This window comes from Heteronotia binoei, unplaced genomic scaffold (genome assembly GCF_032191835.1).
Source record: "Heteronotia binoei isolate CCM8104 ecotype False Entrance Well unplaced genomic scaffold, APGP_CSIRO_Hbin_v1 ptg000532l, whole genome shotgun sequence".
In the NCBI taxonomy this organism is placed as follows: domain Eukaryota; kingdom Metazoa; phylum Chordata; class Lepidosauria; order Squamata; family Gekkonidae; genus Heteronotia; species Heteronotia binoei.
In genome coordinates this window covers 569253-586816 of record NW_026800046.1, presented here as the reverse complement: position 1 = coordinate 586816, position 17564 = coordinate 569253, and the positions used below count along the sequence as shown (strand labels likewise).

The following is a 17564-nucleotide window of genomic DNA, read 5'->3' as shown; positions in this document are numbered from 1 at the left end:
GTGAGCTCCCCCTCCTCATCTAATGGGGCAAGGTTCTCCAATTAGTGGGAGAACATTACAGGAGTCAACCCATATTTTTCCAAATCTCAAAGTGGTATTATCCTGCACCTATTAAAAAGACAAGTGAGGCACATTACTAACTCAAAGACCACCTTACCAGTTTTGGTTTTAGCTGATCTTCACTGTCCCCATGGCCAAGGCGTCCATATCTTCCCTTGCCCCACGTGTAAAGATCCCCTGCAGCAGTAATACAGGCACTGTGTGCTCCACCAGCTGCGATGTCTACAATTTCTATGCCTCTCAAAGATTCAATAACACGAGGACGATCACAGGGGCTAAAAAGAACAATTTTAAAGAAAAGTGGAAAAATAATTTTGATCCTCCCCTGGTCTATTTAAATAACGTGTCTTAGTAAATGTATTGCAAACGTTTATTTTGCAGCTAAAGCCCGTAAAGGTAAAGTTAGTCCCCTGTGCAAGCACCAGTTGTTTCCTAATCTGAGGTGACGTCACATCATGACATGTTCATAGCAGACTTTTTAATGGAGTAGTTTGCCATTGCCTTTCCCATTCATCTACACTCCCCGCCCCCCCAGCAAGCTGGATACTCATTTTACCAACCTCAGAAGGATGGAAGGCTGAGTCAACCTTGAGCCGGCTACCTGAACCCAGCTTCCACCGGGACTGAACTCAGGTCGTGAGCAGAGAGTTTGGACTGCAGTACTGCAGCTTTACCACTCTGCACCACAGGGCTATACTCTGTGTCACAGGACTATACTCTGCACCACACAACTACAGCTAAAGCCAATAGGACCCTTTAAACCACAACTTTAAAACCTCATGCAATACAGCCCTAACAAACATTTTATCAGCTAGTTAGTTCAGTATTTTGCTCCATCCCCAAATCTGTGAAGTGGCATGGCAGAGCAGGCAGGAGCCCAATTAACATCCATCAAAAGTTCTAGATGCAGCTTTGCCCGCGAAGGGGTACGTCACCACTATGCTATGTACTGTGGATGAAGTCTGACAAAAGGAGAAGGGAGGGGGCAAGTCTGTTTTCCCAGTACAATATGACTGGCAGCGTACTCACGATAGTCAACTGGGCTGTCATGAGATTACCAGCAATACTGATGTAAATATTAAAACTTTATCTTTGATGTATCCACCTTGCGATCTGTTAAATAAGCCAGTTATTTTGTTTTTAGAGTTTCTAGATCCTCACATGCTAATACAAATATAATATATTCTCTATTTAAAAGTGTTTTTTTAATTACCTTCTGTTCCCGTGACCTAGTTTGCCATCTTCTGCCTCACCCCAGGAATAGACTTCTCCTTCTGAAGACAGTGCCAGGCAGTGCTTTCCTCCAGAATTCACAGCAACTTTCTTTATAAAGACATGTTGTATGGATTCTAATAATGTTGGAGTAGAAACAGACTCTGTCCCTCCAATTCCAAGCCTTCCACCTGCACCGTATCCAGTGGCATACAACTAAAGAGAACAAGGAAGCTCCAGTAACTGTCAGACATTCAAGCAGAATAATATAAAATATTCAACATAGACCAGAACTAACAGACAACAGGAAAACGACAGCCATGACAGCAACAGAATCAGTGTCACTCAGAACCTCTCAGCCTTTACCTCGTCTTCGACATACTCCAGGCTGAAACCACACAGGTTTGGTTCAGACATAATGGATAAGCATACATTGAACGATGGTTTGTTCCGGAAACCAGGATTCATTTTATGGACACTTAAATTCTGATTTGCTTGGACAAAGGAAGGCTTTGTCACCTTTGTTCTGGCCACATGAATCAGTGCCTTGGGAACTAAATGAGAGTGATGCCAAAGTATACCAAGATGGCCATATCCCTAAACCATAATTAAGACCATCTGCTATTAAATAAATTGACTTTATGTTTTCAGATCCTGGTTTGACAGATCCGAAATCAGCGGCCCACTAACTTCTTTCCTGATGCCCACCAAGCATTTTTGGAAAGTAGGTAGGGATATGTGCGGTTCTTGCCCAACAGTGCTTCTGACTAGCCACTGGAGATTTGATTGGCTTTGCAGATTAAACTAATGGGAGCTACCATCACAACATCAGTTTTATTCTCTCTTACTCCTCTTTACCCCTCTTTTTGCCTACCCTTGGTCTTCCTCTCAGTGAGTGTGGCTCCTACTCCTATGGCAGCCATGCTGTGGTGGGCTCTACCTCCAACAGCAGCCATATTATGGTTGCACCTACCACCTTGTGTCAGTATTCCAAAGGTACCTGTGGGTTCAAAAAGGTTGGGGATCCCTGCCCTAAAATAACATTCAGATAGTCACACTGACTGTGGTTAGTTTAATTAAATTATGAGTTTTCATTATGTCTGAACCCAGCCGAAATGTTTCATGGCATATTTAAAGACCAATAAATGTACTGTGGCATAAATTTATATGGTGAGCTAGGTCCCATGTTGTTAGATGTATGTAGTATGAGCAGAAAATCTTCAACAACAAGCAATTCTAACAGAATGAAATTATTAGCATAGTCTCATATATCACCACTAACAGGTGCAGAAGCCATGAACAGCATCGATAGTCCCCACAGGATGGTCAGTCTCTAATGTCACTAACAGGATTGGAAGTTGGAGGTTTTACAGCCCCCAAGACAACCGCTAGCTTAGCTCTCTGACGTCACATAAGGTCTGAACAGTCAAATAGCACATATAATTTGAACATCAGAATTAAGCAACTATTATAGAAGTGGAGGCCCCACAAGAACATTCAAGGACTTTTTATTCCCCTCCCCCACACACTGTTTCCTCTTTTGCTTCCCTGAAAGTTCCCATGACCTTGGATTCAGCAGGAGCTCATAGGAGCATAGCTCCTGAACCTTTCTGAAGGTTCCCCCTCCTCCTCCCCACCTAGTTCACTGAATAGTAGGTGCAGCTGCATAACAATTCCTGGATGAGCTCCACCTCCTATTTTTCTACAAAACGACCCCTGGCCTCTCCCCTTTTTCCTGATTCCTTTTTTCCTTCCCACCGACAAGCCAATCTATCTTTATCTCCTTTCCTTCCTGTCATCAGCTTTCCCTCCTTGCCATCCTTGGACAGCCTCTTCTGAGAAAACTAGTTGGTAGTGCCAGCTGCTGAGATAGGCCAAGTTGCACAGTGAAGAACCAAAGACTTGCATGGGAGCAATCTCACCAGTATGTGCACCTTCCCACACTAGTTCCTCTTTTCCTCTTCCTGGCAGCACACTGTTCCTTCTCATCTGCCTAACTGAGGACATTTCTTAAAGCTACAAGAGCTATTTCTATTATTTGGGGGGGGTCTCTCTATGTTTTGGGGTGTTTTTTTAAGATTTTAGATTTTTCTGCAAACCTGCGGCTTTTCTCAGGTTTGCAGAAAGCTCTGTCTTGTCTGTTGATGGTCCCAGTCTCTGGATTTATTCATACTGATAACTATATAAGTGGTGCTGAGATCTTTTTATAGGACACCTTAGGGTGCACATCAACAGAATAGTTTCAAGGGCTGTTAATAAAAATAAGCAAATCCCAGGTGCTGTGTATGGTATGTCACGGTGATATATCCCCAATACAACAGCTACAGAATTCTTGCAACAGAGAAAATCTTGCCACATGAATAACCTTGTCTTTAAAAACCATTTTAGATTTAAAAGACCAAAATCTTCCTTTCATAGACCATGTCAGGTTTTGTTTGCTACTTGAACATGTTAAATATCCTTACCTTTCCATCAGCAGTCACTGCAAAAAGGGTCTGCTCACCACCAATTAACTGAACTGGTCTAAGTGTGGCAAGGGCTTCACAGGGAGTTGGAACTTTGACCTTTGCTCCTTCAATGCCTCCAAGCTGTCCTCGATGATTATGGCCCCAACCATAAATAGTTCCACTACCCCCAGCAGAAAGAGTCCAGTCATCAGGCCGCCTGTTGAGACAACCACAGGTGGCATAGCAACAAAATTCATGACATCCTCAACCTTGTGGCATACTCCAGTGAACTGCCAATGAACATTTCATAAGCCCTTCAAACCTGTAGTTCTTTCTAGCCCCCCAAAATTACCTGTTCATCCACTGCACAAGTTGTTCATCCTGTTCTCTCTTAAAAACATCATGACTTTCATGCAGAACATTCATGTTCTCATTATCTGCCATTAATTCTCGAATTTTCTTGGCCACCTACAATACAAATAAAACCACACTACAACTCACTGCTAGTAAAACAAAGCACAGTATAACTTGCTCCATTTGTTGCATTTTGTTTGACTGCTGGAGCAGTAATGAATGATGTAGAAAATGGTAACCAGACCACATATGGGAGTGTCACATGTCAGTTAGGTTTTGTTTCTCCCTAAGAGTGGCCAATGGGAACTGACAGGATGCTGGTGAGGGAGACAGTTGAAAACAGCCGTTAATGGAATTGAGAGTGAGTCTAGCTGAGCAAAACTATGGAAAAGCACAGCTTAAAGCTGAATGAAAATGATCAGTTTGTAACAAATAATCTCAAATGCTAGAATAGGGAAACAGTTCAAAAATTCAATTCAAAAGAAATTTTGTAACCTTTAGCTAACTTTCTTGAGTGTTATATTCAAGCCATAAATAAAAGTTAACTCCTTATTTATTTAACTCTGTGGGAAAGAAAGGAAAGCAAAGGTATCAGTTTGTGTACATTTTAGGATATAAATGGTGATAGCATGTGAATGAAACAATGTTTGAATTGCCAACCCCAATAGCTCTGTGCAGTGTCTAAGTAAGGGGCAGGGGTGGAATTCTAGCAGGAGCTCCTTTGCATATTAGGCCACACACCCCTGATGAAGCCAATCTTCCAAAAACTGACAGAGTTCTTCGTACAGGGCCTACTGTAAGCTCTTGGAGGATGGGCTACATCAAGGGTGTGTGGCCTAATATGCAAAGGAGCTCCTGCTAGACTTCCACCCCTGGTAAGGGGCAATTATTAAAGAGGGTTAGGCTCCCCTGTCACGTGATGTCTCTGTGAGTGAGAGACCAAGACTAGGGATGTGAAATGGTCATGGCTTTCTATATATTTTAAAAGAGGCAAAAAAGGTAGCAACACATGACTGGCTAACCTACCTATAACTCTGAACCTGCAAGAGAGAGATCTGGAGTGTGGTTGAGTGAGAAGGGCTGTCACAGCAGGAAAGGCTCAAGCTATGTCCTGGTAATGTTTTTGACTGGAGGCCAGCAACATATTTAATTTTCTCATACTTTACATAACTCTTTTGGATAACCTTTTACAAGTGCAAGGCTAGGTGTTATTTAGAAGTCTCAAGAGAGTAAAGCTTGACTATCTCCCAGGAAAGCTGCAGCTTAGTTCTTTTTTAAACTAAGATTTACATATTCAGTTATTGTTGTACTTTATTTCTCCAGTACCTCATCAAGGAAGAGTCGGGGCAATGGCGTTCTTTTATCAAGGGCCACAGCAACCCTGGAGGCCATGCAGTATCTTCTAAACCAAGCCCATTTGTGTGTCTCTGCACAGCAGGGAAGAGTATCCAGTTCCAGATCACAAGCAAGAGCTACAAGAACCTACAGATAAAAGAAATATAATTCAAAAACACAAAGGTTCTTCTGGACCATGAAATAAGATTACAAATTATCCCTTGAATGTCAATCTTTTAAAATGAATATTTCATTTTAAAATATAAACCTACAGTGAGGGTTCCCAATGAGATGTCTGTGGACACCATGGCACCCTCCAATACCTTTACTGGCACCCAACAAGTGTTTTTAGAAAGTGGGTAGGGCCAGGTGGGACTTTTGCTCAGCAAGGTTTCTTCTTGGTCCCTGGAGATTTTATTGGCTGTATGGGTTTAGAAAGTTGCTTTACAGTAGATGCCACCACAGTACAATCACTGTGTGACATAAGTTAAGCTGTGGCAGCCATTTTATGACTGGTTCTACCTCCTGCAGCAGCCATTTTGTTGCTGCACCCACCATGCTATGTCAGAATTCTAAAGGTGCCCATGAGTTCAAAAAGGCTAAGAACCTCGACCTATAGCTTACTTTATCTGCTATAAAACCACTTCCCTATCTCCTACCCTCTCTCTGGCTACCCCACGCAATATTTTTAGGACTGTGCTAAACAAAATTTTCCATGTTTGTGGCTCCAACTTCTTGTAAGGAATTATGAAGTGCACACCATTTCTGGCCACGAAACTCCAAAAACTTTTTGCATCTCTGATCATATTACCTTAAAGAAAGGACTGTGGAGCAGCTGCTTGCCACCTCTGACAATGGGATCTTCATAATCAAATTGCCTCTGCAAAGCTTCAGGAAGGCCTTTAACCAGAGCAGCTAAAGCGCTGCCTGTGAAACTCTGAAAAAGTATTCGGGGAAAAAAATCTTTAATAGCTCCTAAATGGTTCCTGATAATGTTTGCACTTTGCAATCAATAGGTAGTAATTTAACTGGCAAACTACACTGCATTCAGAGAATAATACATTTCATCAATATAACCATGGAAACCAATAGGTGTTAGTTTAACTGGCAAACTACACTGCATACAGAAAATAATACATTTCACCAATATAACCATGGAAACCAGAAGTGCTTGGTAAATTATCTAATACCACCTAAATACTACAGATAACTCCAGATTGGTTTATTTCCTGTTTCTTCACACAGTACAATTTATGGTAGTACAGAAAAAAAATACTCATGCCATCCTTAGTAAAACTAAAATCTGACTACAAGCTAGTTACCTACATGAAGTTCATCAATCAAAAATCCATATGACATGGCATTTCTTGAAGCAAAACATTATGCAATTCAAGGACTTGAAAAAGCCTTAAGATATGTATGACATTATGTGACTGGTTAGCATAGGAAGACTAAAATGATTTAACCAGTAACAATTTAAGTAATGCTACAGAAGCCTCAGCAGTCCATTGGAAGGTTTGAACTTACCACAGTTCGTGTTTCACTGTCATTATCTCCCAGTATTCGGTTAATGTTAATAGACTGGCCAAACTCTGTAGTTAGCAGTTTACGTAGTCTCTGTAAGGCCCACATCCTGTGGCCAGCAGCTAAAAAAATGCACAGGAAGAAAAAAGAAACACAATTAGCCTTAAATAAATGTTTTAAAATAAATGGTCAGAAACTTCTCCACAAAGACTTGGCACGTACCTAGAGCACTCAGCTGAGCACATGCTGCCAGGGAAGCTGCCAAGCGGGGAACTATGCTCCTGTTAGAAGCAAAATTCAAACGGAAATCCAGCAGACATGTTACTAAATCCATTGAGGGACAAGAAAGAATACAGCGATCTGAAAGAAGGTCTTTTGGCCCTGTGGGCAGAAAATAATAAGATGAACAATTATTCTTCTAATATCTGTTAAGAGAAACAAACTAGTACTAATGGTAACTCATCCTGAGCCACTGGGAAGGGAAAAAGTAAAAATCTAAATACACACAACTAAAATCAAGGCATAGCTTGAGTGCTTTATCCTGAGATGATGATGCCAGCTAATCTCTTTGCTTTCACATATATGAGCCTCAAAACTGACACAGTTCACAAAGGCAAGACAAAAAATACTGACGATATTGACAAGGCAGGGGCTAGGTAACAAGGCAAGAGTGCATTTTATGTACAGGGACACTATCAGAGGACATTCACAAAAGGAAACCTCAGCTACAAAAATCTGATCTGCAGAATTTGTATATCACAAAACCCTTTATGTATATGAAAAGAACAGTGTTACCTTCCTTCACCTCATCCACCTTTCAGAACTGAACACAATTTAATATTCCATAGAAAGGGAAAATGGCAATAGTAGCTCCAGTAAGCACAAAGAGATCTTCCTCAGATATTTCTAATTGCATCTACTGAATAAAGCATTTGTATTTGGTTTAGATTAATATGACTGTTGCTATTCCGGTAACAATTACCATTATCAAATAATAACTAGGTCACTTGAAGGTTTCTTTGTCTTGGCTCTTCCAGTGATACACTTCGCAGCCCATGAATATGACTGTCATCCAAACGGGGCCGGGGTGGGGGGGAATCTCACTGTAGTTCTACTTATTATGGGAACTGTTCTCTAACACTGATGCATTCAAGCTCTTATTTCCCCAGTTCTCACAGTGCTTGCACAACTTATTCTGAAAACAAGGCTCGGGTAAAAGATATTTGTTAATGCTGAATAAACGAATCAGTCCTGAAGCCAAATATAGCACTTACCTGCAGCTGGCATGATAGGATAAACAGTGAAACGCCAACCCCATCCATTTACAGAACCATCACTGATAAACTTCCATTTTAATTCATCACCTGGAATACGCAGTTCACTAGACCAATCAGACCATTCACGACCTGTAAGATTGGGATGAGATACACAATTTAGATTGCAATCTCTTTGGTACCCTATAAAGTACCATGTACATTAATTTATTGATGGATTTGATTTTTTTTAGTCTTGTGACAACGAACAACATTAAAACCAATAAGGTAAAAACAATATAAAACCCAATATAAAATATTAACATGTGGCTATCACCACACCACTAATAAAAGCAGGCCAAACATGTGGTTACCCTCCAAAGACCAATCTAAACAATTTGGCCTTGCATGCCCTGTGGAAAACAGCAAGTCCGGCAGGCCACAGTTGTCATCCAAGAGCGCATTTCACAGGGTAGGGGCTGTAACTGAGAAGGCCCTTTCCCTGGTGTCAGCTAACTGAGCCGTCCTGGGGCCAGGCACCTGCAAGAGGCCCCTAGAGGATGACTGAAGGGAACGCAGGGGATGTAATGGGCAATATTATGTTTTCAACTTCACGATGACTATACAAGTCATACATAAAACCTGATATGTACCAACAAAAGTGAGATGGAGAGGACCGCAGAGGACCGCAGATTTATACCTCACCCTTCTCTATGAATCAGAGTCTCAGAGCGGCTTACAATCTCTTTTATCTTCTTCCTCCACAACAGACACCCTGTGAGGTGGGTGGGGCTGAGAGAGCTCTCACAGAAGCTGCCCTTTCAAGGACAACTCTTGCGAGAGCTATGGCTCTCCCAAGGCCATTCCAGCAGGTGCAAGTGGAGGAGTGGGGAATCAAACACAGTTCTCCCAGATAAGACTCTGCGCACTTAACCACCATACCAAACTGGCTCTCAATGATGAGCTTGGCTTATACAACTTGACCTTCCCACTCTCTTGTTCCTGTTAAAAAGTCACTCTTGAGGGTGGAGGGGTTGATGGAATCACATGAAAAGAGACAGAGCGGCTTCATGAGAGGAGTAGGAGATCCACAGACATCCATGATTTCTTCTTGTATAAACAAAAACACCTTCTCCTTTTATTGTGCTTTCTTTAAATACAAAACAACATGACTTTGATACTAGTTGCTTTATTACCTCAACAGAACATTGATTAAAGCAAACAGAAAATAAGTGGTATTAGATCTTGCTTCTGAGACACACAGAAAAAAAGAGGAAACAGTATTAGAAAACCTGGTAGCTGATCTCTTTATCCAAACGGTTGTCCTATTTCACAACTATATTAAAACATGAGTTTTGGATAAGCAAGCACAATGAAAGTGCTAAATGATTAATTTCAAATTAAAGGTAGCAGTATGCATGCCAAAGACTGGACAAAGTAGCTGATAAAGTAGTGACATATGTAAAAAGGTTTTATCTATACCCAATGAAATGATATGTCTGACTTCATTACTTTAAAACTATCAATTTGATGCTAGTTAATTAAAATTATGATTACTGATCTGTCATACTGTTAATTTTACATTTGTTTTCCATCTGTTTTCCTCAAATTAGTCTACAAAACAGATCTTACACACTTTTTGTCCATGACTAATAATATTGAATACATAATGAAATGCTTTGACATGTGGTCTCATTACCAGATCTGACTGAAACTATCCTGTTGACACCATCCATGACGGTAAGCGGATCATGGCGTCGTTCTGTCGAACACTGCCGATCAAATTCTACCCTGAGTCCTTCAGCACCTAAAGATTAAAAACCACAGAAATAGTAGTTTGATATTCAAAATAAATCAGCCCCAGAGCGCTTCGTAAAACTCAACAAGGCACGTTCTTTTGATTTTAATCATGTATTTGGTGCTGAACACACATAATTATTCAGTCTTTTCTAGCAGGATAACTGACAATCTTATATGGTGAAGGCATCAATGCATTTATAGATTTGTGCACTGCTTTACAAGTAAAAACATGCTGGAACTTTAGCTCTTACAGATGTTTCTGCTGAGCTTACTTGTACTCTGAATTGAAACAATTTGTGTTTGCTGAGGTTTATTAAAGCATTAAGAATGGGGTTTTAAAAAACAAACAAAAAACCAGCAAATTACATCTGCCATTTTCAAGAAAAGGGATTTTAAGCAAATACATTGAAATTGGTTCAAAATATCTATCCCTCAGTCATGTACTAATACTAGAACCGCTTTACTACATAAACGCTGGCAACATAATGAGAAACTATCATCATTTTATCACTTGATAACTATTACATGTGTGTTCAAGGACAATCAAGCTATTTTTACCTGATCTCAGCAACAATTCACATAGTATGTAGCCTGTATTGATCAATAAGCTTAAGATTTTTCAGCAGCCTCAAACATCACTATGATGGAACCATTAATCTTTATATTAAAAAAATTAAAGGAAACTGAAGGCCCCAAAGCTGCATTCTATAGTAAGGGCACAGAAAATATTTCTACCTTTCAGAGTATACCTTATTGAAAAATTATTACCTGGTATTTTAACAGTGCCACTGGTAGAAGTATCATCTGTATATGGGTGACTGCTTTCCACCACAACTGGTTGAGAAGACAGGCGGCCACTTTGTGAATCCGTAGCCACATCTTCCAACTCTGTTACACACAGTTCCAACAACATATCAGCAACCTGAAAACACAAATATTGTGTAACAGTACACAAAAAGTGTTGTTCATGAAAGATGAGAGAATTGAAGTCATGTTGTTCAGGTATCACCTTCTTCCCCCAGCAACTTCTGGTATTTCACAGTATAAGTGTTGACTGGGAATTCAGAATGTACTTCTGCTGCTCAAAGAGGTTTTCCCTCCCTAACCAAAATCCCAGTGCCAGACCAGGGGAAATGAATTTCTAATACATGGTATTACAGAAACAATAATGAGCGCACACAGGAAAGAAAACAGAAGAAATACCAATAAGACCACCAGACTAGTATGGATTGCTGGGAATGAGTGTGAAAGATTAACATACCACCACACTTTACCTTGTCACAAGCAATTTTACCAGTGGGTATTTATTTTAATATGCTTAAGAATGTGTTACAGGTATAGACATGCATTTGATTAATTGAGCTCTCATTTATGAAAACTTCGGCTAGAATAAATGTCAATAATCTCAAAGGTGTAACCAATGAATGAAAACGGCAATAGATCTGACCAACCTGGGGATAAGCAGTGCCCATTCCCGACAGTACAGCTGAAAGAACTTCCTTTCCTTTCTCTCCAGCACGGCTAGACACAGCAAGCTTCAGCAGGTCAACCATGACTCTGGTGTCATCTGGTACCAAAAGGCCAGTGAACTCATCCAGGTACTGGGGTTCTGGACCAGAGGATTTACTTTGGCTTTCCACATCCTTCAAAGCAAAATAGAAAGGAGGGTATGAAAGAAACTATATTACTATATTATACAATAATATTATACTTGTATTATTATATCAATATTATACTAATAATATTACTATATTATAGTTAGTTCAGGTGCCTCAAAACTTGCTCTAGATGTGAAAGACCAGTAATGTGACCAAGCAGTATTAACTAACAAACATCCACAGCTATGAATGCTACAGTTCCACTAGATAGACTTTCTTCACCGTACCCCTTTAGTGCTTCAAAATATGAAGCTATGAATTTTTAAAGTGAAAATTTCATGATGGTAAATAAATAGCAAGTGTTCCTCTTGTTACATTATTTATTAACAGACCATTGTGGCAGCAATGATAAATATATCCTAACTCCTTTCTTCTACAAAGAAAATGAGATTTTCTTAAAAAATACTAGTCCACAACAAGCTTGGCCTAAGAAAATCTAATTACTGAAAGTTTCTATAGCAGCAACACACCCTACAAACACCCTTGAACTCAGGGGTTTGGATCCAGTGATGCACAAACCAGAATATAAATGGACTTAGTGTAGTTCCACTTGCACAAGATTTTGTGCAACACCTACCACTGTCCTCCCTGTATATTATGGTGTCCAGAAACTGTTTACAGAAAATCTTGCACAAGTGGAAAATAAGTGAGGATATAAGAAGTCTGACTTAGTCCAACTGGTCACCACAATATTCTTCTTGCATTTTGCCTTGTTAAAGTGCTTTAATGGAAATAAAATGTCCACACTGTATCCAACCCAATATGTGCATTATAGCCTCTGAATCACCACCTGTTTTCAGGAACTTTGGAAGAAATATCATTAATCTCCACTTCTATCAGTAAGAACGAGCAACAGTACCTCTTTGGTTTTGGTCATGGTCTCTGCTATTATACTGGCTGCTCCAGGATCATCTGTGACAGGAATGAAAGGACGAGAGGAGGCTGCAGAAGCTGAAGGAGTCACAGCAGAGGGAGTCACAGCATCTTCTGTAGAAGCCACCTAAATCAAGTAGAACAGCACAACTGCAAGAGAGTTTTGCAAATACAACCTGCTAACTCTGTTCAAGCACTGTCAATGTCCTTAAGAGTATAATTTATGACCAGCACAGACAAACACTTTACAACAGCACCTACAGCAGGGGTACCCAACCTTTTTGGGTCTGTGGGCACCTGTCAATACAGGGTAGTGGGTACAGCCACAAAATGGCTGCTGTAGCTTACCTTTAAACACACAGCGCAGATCCTTCTTGTATGGTGGCAGCTTTTTCCAAAGCAATGGTTTTAAAAATGTGTACAGCCAATCAAATCTCCAGTGGCCAATCAGTTTTGCTGGGCAAAAGCCCAATCTGGCCCATCCCACTTTTTTAAAACACTAAGTGAGCACCAGGAAAGGTGTTGGTGGGTGCCATGGTGCCCACAGGCATCATGTTAGGGACCTCTGGACTAGAGGCTATTCCAAAAAGTATGCTCAATACTCTAGAACACGGGTGGCCAACGGTAGCTCTCCAGATGTTTTTTGCCTACAACTCCCATCAGCCCCAGCCATTGGCCATGCTGGCTGGGGCTGATGGGAGTTGTAGGCAAAAAACATCTGGAGAGCTACCGTTGGCCACCCCTGCTCTAGAAGACCATCATCTTGCCAAGATGCAGCCATCAGAAGTAACATCCAAATAATGCAAGGCTGCATTTCAGTAGAATTTCTCTATTAGAATTTTATTCCAAGACAGGGATAAATCTAAAAGGAATTTTATCATTTTCATTGCTCATTATTTTATTTATGGTTGTGATTTTGCATTCTTAACTTGTAGTCTTTCAGTAGGAAAGTGGGATATAAGTTAATAAATGAAATATAGAAAGTATAGCATATTTTAGCATCATTTTGGTAGGCTTGCTTCAGCCACTGATGGTTTTATTGTCCCAAATAGTTTTTTCCCCAGATGTTTTTCTTTTACTCTCAAGACACACAAACATACATACACTCCCCAGTCAACAATTTTTCAGAGCTAGCAAACTGGATTGTGAACCTATTGATCTAAGATGGCTGTAATTAACATATCAGGGCTATGAAAAATTGGTAAAGCAAGCAGATTTCTAACAGTAAAAAAGACGGAATTTACCTCCGCCCTCCTGTCTTGCCATGGAGTTGGACTCAGTCGTTCTTCTAGGTCCACTGCTAGCATACCTTCTTCTTCACTGGGAGCAATGCTTGAGGATGACATGTCTGGAGGTGGCGCAGGAGACGATGACAGACATTCTACTGGTGCAATCATGCTTGCAGGCATCAAAGCTCCAACAACAGCATCCCTAAATCAAACCAAACTGTTCAGAATAGACTTCTGCTATACTGCTCATGTATTATTCTGCCAGACTGAGCAGAATATGACGATAATTATGCAAAAAACTTTTTTACTAAACTGACTGCAAGAGGCATAGAATTAAAGCACACATCCAATATTGGCACTAACAAAGGACTCTCTTGATCTAAGTATGCCTCTTAGATGAGACCACATAACAGAAAAACGTCATCTTCTCTACAAGCAAGCAATACACAAAGGATTTGAGGAAGATAGATATTTTCAAACACAGAAAGATCTTGACTATGTATTTTGCTTGGTCTATGCTGGCTAAGGAGAACTCTGCATTGTCAAGTATGTTTTTTAGCAAAAAACAATAAAGCATTCCTTGTTAATAAGTGGCAGAAAAGCCATCAGCCTGCAAAGCCATACCAGTATCAAATGAATGTTTAACAAAAGAATACTCCTTCAGAAAATGAGATGGAGTCAATTAACTTCTTCACTCCAAATGGCGCTCCTGTTAAATTTTGGTCTATCAGAACCTCCAAAAGAGATCAAGAAAGCTGAGTCTATAATACCTTGAGACTGGTTTGATACTGATGACACACAAACTTACCTGGCATACATGATCTGTAATGCTGTCAGTATATGAGATAATGCTTGCTGCTTGGCTAGGTTGCCATCTAGCGACAAAAGGATTTTGGCAAGTGAAGGGCGATTTGGTTTGGAACTGTTTGCACCACTGATTTTGTTACTAACAGCAGAAGAATCTGCATCGGATGGGACACCTATGGGAAATTTTTAAAATTACAGTTTCCATTAAAAAATCATATTCAGGATTCTCAGCAATGAAACAGTAGGCAAACCAGGGAAGATCTGACTGGCTATGCAGATTTTTAAAAGTGTTGCTTTGGCAGCAGCTGCCACTGCAACACAAACATCTTCACTATATAACTGAATGTATGCAAGAATGTGTGTATGAGAGAAAATATTTCAAACCAATATGTTCATTCTAAAAGCCATCTTGTTAAACAAAGCTTCTGCTTGAAATGTTAAGAGTTACTATTAGAGTTGTGCATAAACTCATTCCCTGACATTTTGCAGTTTGCTCTGGCTCTTTTAGCAGCCATTTTGTGATTGCACCCACCAAACCATGTCAAAAGTCCAAAAGTGCCCACAAGCTCAAAAAGGGTTTGGGCTTTTGAGTCTGTGCATAAGAATGACTCAGCAGATTAATAACACCTGCCAAACACAATAAACTGTCCAAATGCTTCCCATTTAAAATAAGTTGACTAACTATGCTGAACACTTAACATATTAAAAGGATCCAAACAAAAATTTAGCACACAGTGAGCCACATTATGAATAAAAACATCTATTCACATCAAAATTCATATAACCCATACTACTAATGCTGGAATCTCTTTTGAACAAGACATCTAAGCACCAAATGCAGCCTAAAACACACCTATGATATAATTACTGGTATGGTTTCCCTTTCCTTACTTAAATTCTGATAACCAGTACGGCACTGGTCAGCAAACGCTTTCTATAAATGAAGACTGAAAACCCAGAAAAATTACCTATGGCTACTATACCGTTTACTGTGTATGTGTGCAAGCACGTGTGAGGGATTAAAAACCCTTTCCTGATCATACAGGAAAAGCAGCTGGGGCTCACAGTTAGACAGGTCAGTGGGGATCGGGAGTTATGTTGTAGGCCAGATGGAGTTACTCTTGGGCCTTATTTGAACCCCGTCATACATACGCTCTCCTTTCCCAAAAACACACCAGTAATTCTCTCATGATCCTCCCATATTTCTTTCCCTATTTACACAACTTTTTAAAAAAGCAGAAAAAAAAATGCTATATTTATAATACCCAGATAGGATGCGCCTAAAGGGTCTCTAGCTGTTTGAAAGAGAACTGGTTCATGCACAGATGGTGTTGCTACGTCCATTGTCGTCCATGCCACGCTATGAGAAGATCCACAAGCAACACGAGTGATTTTCTGGCCTTCTAAACCCTGCACCAGGGTGGGCTTTCTGTTCACTGTAGTAGTCCCATTGCCTTGCTGACCGTGATCATTATCACCCCAAGCATAAACCTGCCAATGAAACCCAAATAATGCTGCACATTACTCTTTTCAACAAGCATTTAGCTTATAGGATATACCAAATCAAAGGGAGAATATATTTGCTGTAATATTTTATATGAATCATGCCTTAAATCTCATTATAATTTTTTTTGGTCCAGGCTGTTTGCTGACATTTGCGTGCCCATTAATTGTTTTAGGGATGAAATTTGATATTTAAAAAGTTAAGTTTACAGTTAAGTGGATGCCAAATGAACCATCCAATAACCAGTGTCAGAAACACCTTCATACTGTTCAGTCTAAAGGAAAATGGAGCTAAGTAATTCTAAAACCAATCCCCGAGAAACTTTTATTCATTTTCCATTTCACTAAAACAGAATGCAGAGTAGCAATGAATTTACTTAATAACTGCTAGTTACAAAGCCAAAATGCAGACTAAACAACTGAAACATTTGCTTACTAAAAGGATTTCTTCTCATTGGTGGATAGAAGAAGATGAAGATGATATTGGATTTATATCCCGCCCTCCACTCCGAAAAGTCTCAGAGCGGCTCACAATCTCCTTTACCTTCCTCCCCCACAACAAACACCCTGTGAGGTGGGTGGGGCTGGAGAGGGCTCTTGCAGCAGCTGCCCTTTCAAGGACAACCTCTGCCAGAGCTATGGCTGACCCAAGGCCATGCTAGCAGGTGCAAGTGGAGGAGTGGGGAATCAAACCCGGTTCTCCCAGATAAGAGTCCGCACACTTAACCACTACACCAAACTGGCTCTCCAGTATCCCCCCCCCAATGAATCTGACAGTATCCGCCCCAATGAATCTGAGCCATGACAGTACCTCTAGAAGCCTTTTGGCCCATGGTGAATAAGCAAGACAAATAAAGCATTCGATCTGTATTTGCTGGCCAAAACATTTCTTCTTCCTGACTGATAAAGTGGTTATGATTTGGTTTGGGAAAGATGGGTAGAGGTGGGACATAATTGAATATTGTGTTAGCTGGCCCTAGCAGTCTCATGAGGATAAGGCAAAACCCAGGAATGAGTAGAAACTCACTTTAGCATCTGATGAGTTCTCCTCTTCCTCCTCTGGAATGAAAGTAAGAAAAAAGCTTCCCTCTGATACCTCATTTTTGTCTCCTTTTCTTTCCCCCATTTTATGAAGTTCGTTTGGATGCCTAGTTTTCTTTTAATCCATTAACAGAAGTTGGCATACAGAGAGGCTACTTCTGTTTGTGGGTAGGAGAAGAATCCCAGGGAACCAGGGGTGGGTTAGCAGGAGAAAGTGGCCCTCATAGGTGGTTACCTTGTCTGGAAGAGCAGCCACCATGTCAAGCCCCTGCTCCTTTACCAAAACTGAACATCATCTATGCTGAGGCTTCAGAGCAGTGCAGTGAAACTGAGTCAGAGTTTCTCTGTCTGATGGGGATCGCAAGTGGTCACATCAACACAGTCCCCAACACCACCACCTGGTCTTTTCTAGAATCAACTCCTGCCACATCTTTACAAGCCCCTCCATAACTCTTCTGTGTAATTTCT

At 40.5% G+C, this 17564-nt stretch overlaps 1 protein-coding gene across 1 annotated transcript in view; it reads right to left on the bottom strand.

Moving 5' to 3' along the window:
- Positions 1 to 17564, bottom strand: part of LOC132590671 (E3 ubiquitin-protein ligase HERC2) — a 130431-nt gene that overhangs the window by 24576 nt on the left and 88291 nt on the right. The window contains exons 65-80 of the mRNA XM_060263636.1: positions 15818 to 16043; positions 14554 to 14725; positions 13761 to 13947; positions 12503 to 12643; positions 11437 to 11628; positions 10754 to 10907; positions 9885 to 9992; positions 8207 to 8338; positions 7155 to 7313; positions 6936 to 7054; positions 6220 to 6345; positions 5400 to 5555; positions 4072 to 4187; positions 3738 to 3936; positions 1274 to 1488; positions 158 to 335 (exon numbers count right to left, since the gene is read on the bottom strand). Of these exons, the coding sequence (XP_060119619.1) occupies positions 158 to 335; positions 1274 to 1488; positions 3738 to 3936; positions 4072 to 4187; positions 5400 to 5555; positions 6220 to 6345; positions 6936 to 7054; positions 7155 to 7313; positions 8207 to 8338; positions 9885 to 9992; positions 10754 to 10907; positions 11437 to 11628; positions 12503 to 12643; positions 13761 to 13947; positions 14554 to 14725; positions 15818 to 16043 (2580 nt within the window). The remainder of the gene's footprint in view (positions 1 to 157; positions 336 to 1273; positions 1489 to 3737; positions 3937 to 4071; positions 4188 to 5399; positions 5556 to 6219; positions 6346 to 6935; positions 7055 to 7154; positions 7314 to 8206; positions 8339 to 9884; positions 9993 to 10753; positions 10908 to 11436; positions 11629 to 12502; positions 12644 to 13760; positions 13948 to 14553; positions 14726 to 15817; positions 16044 to 17564) is intronic.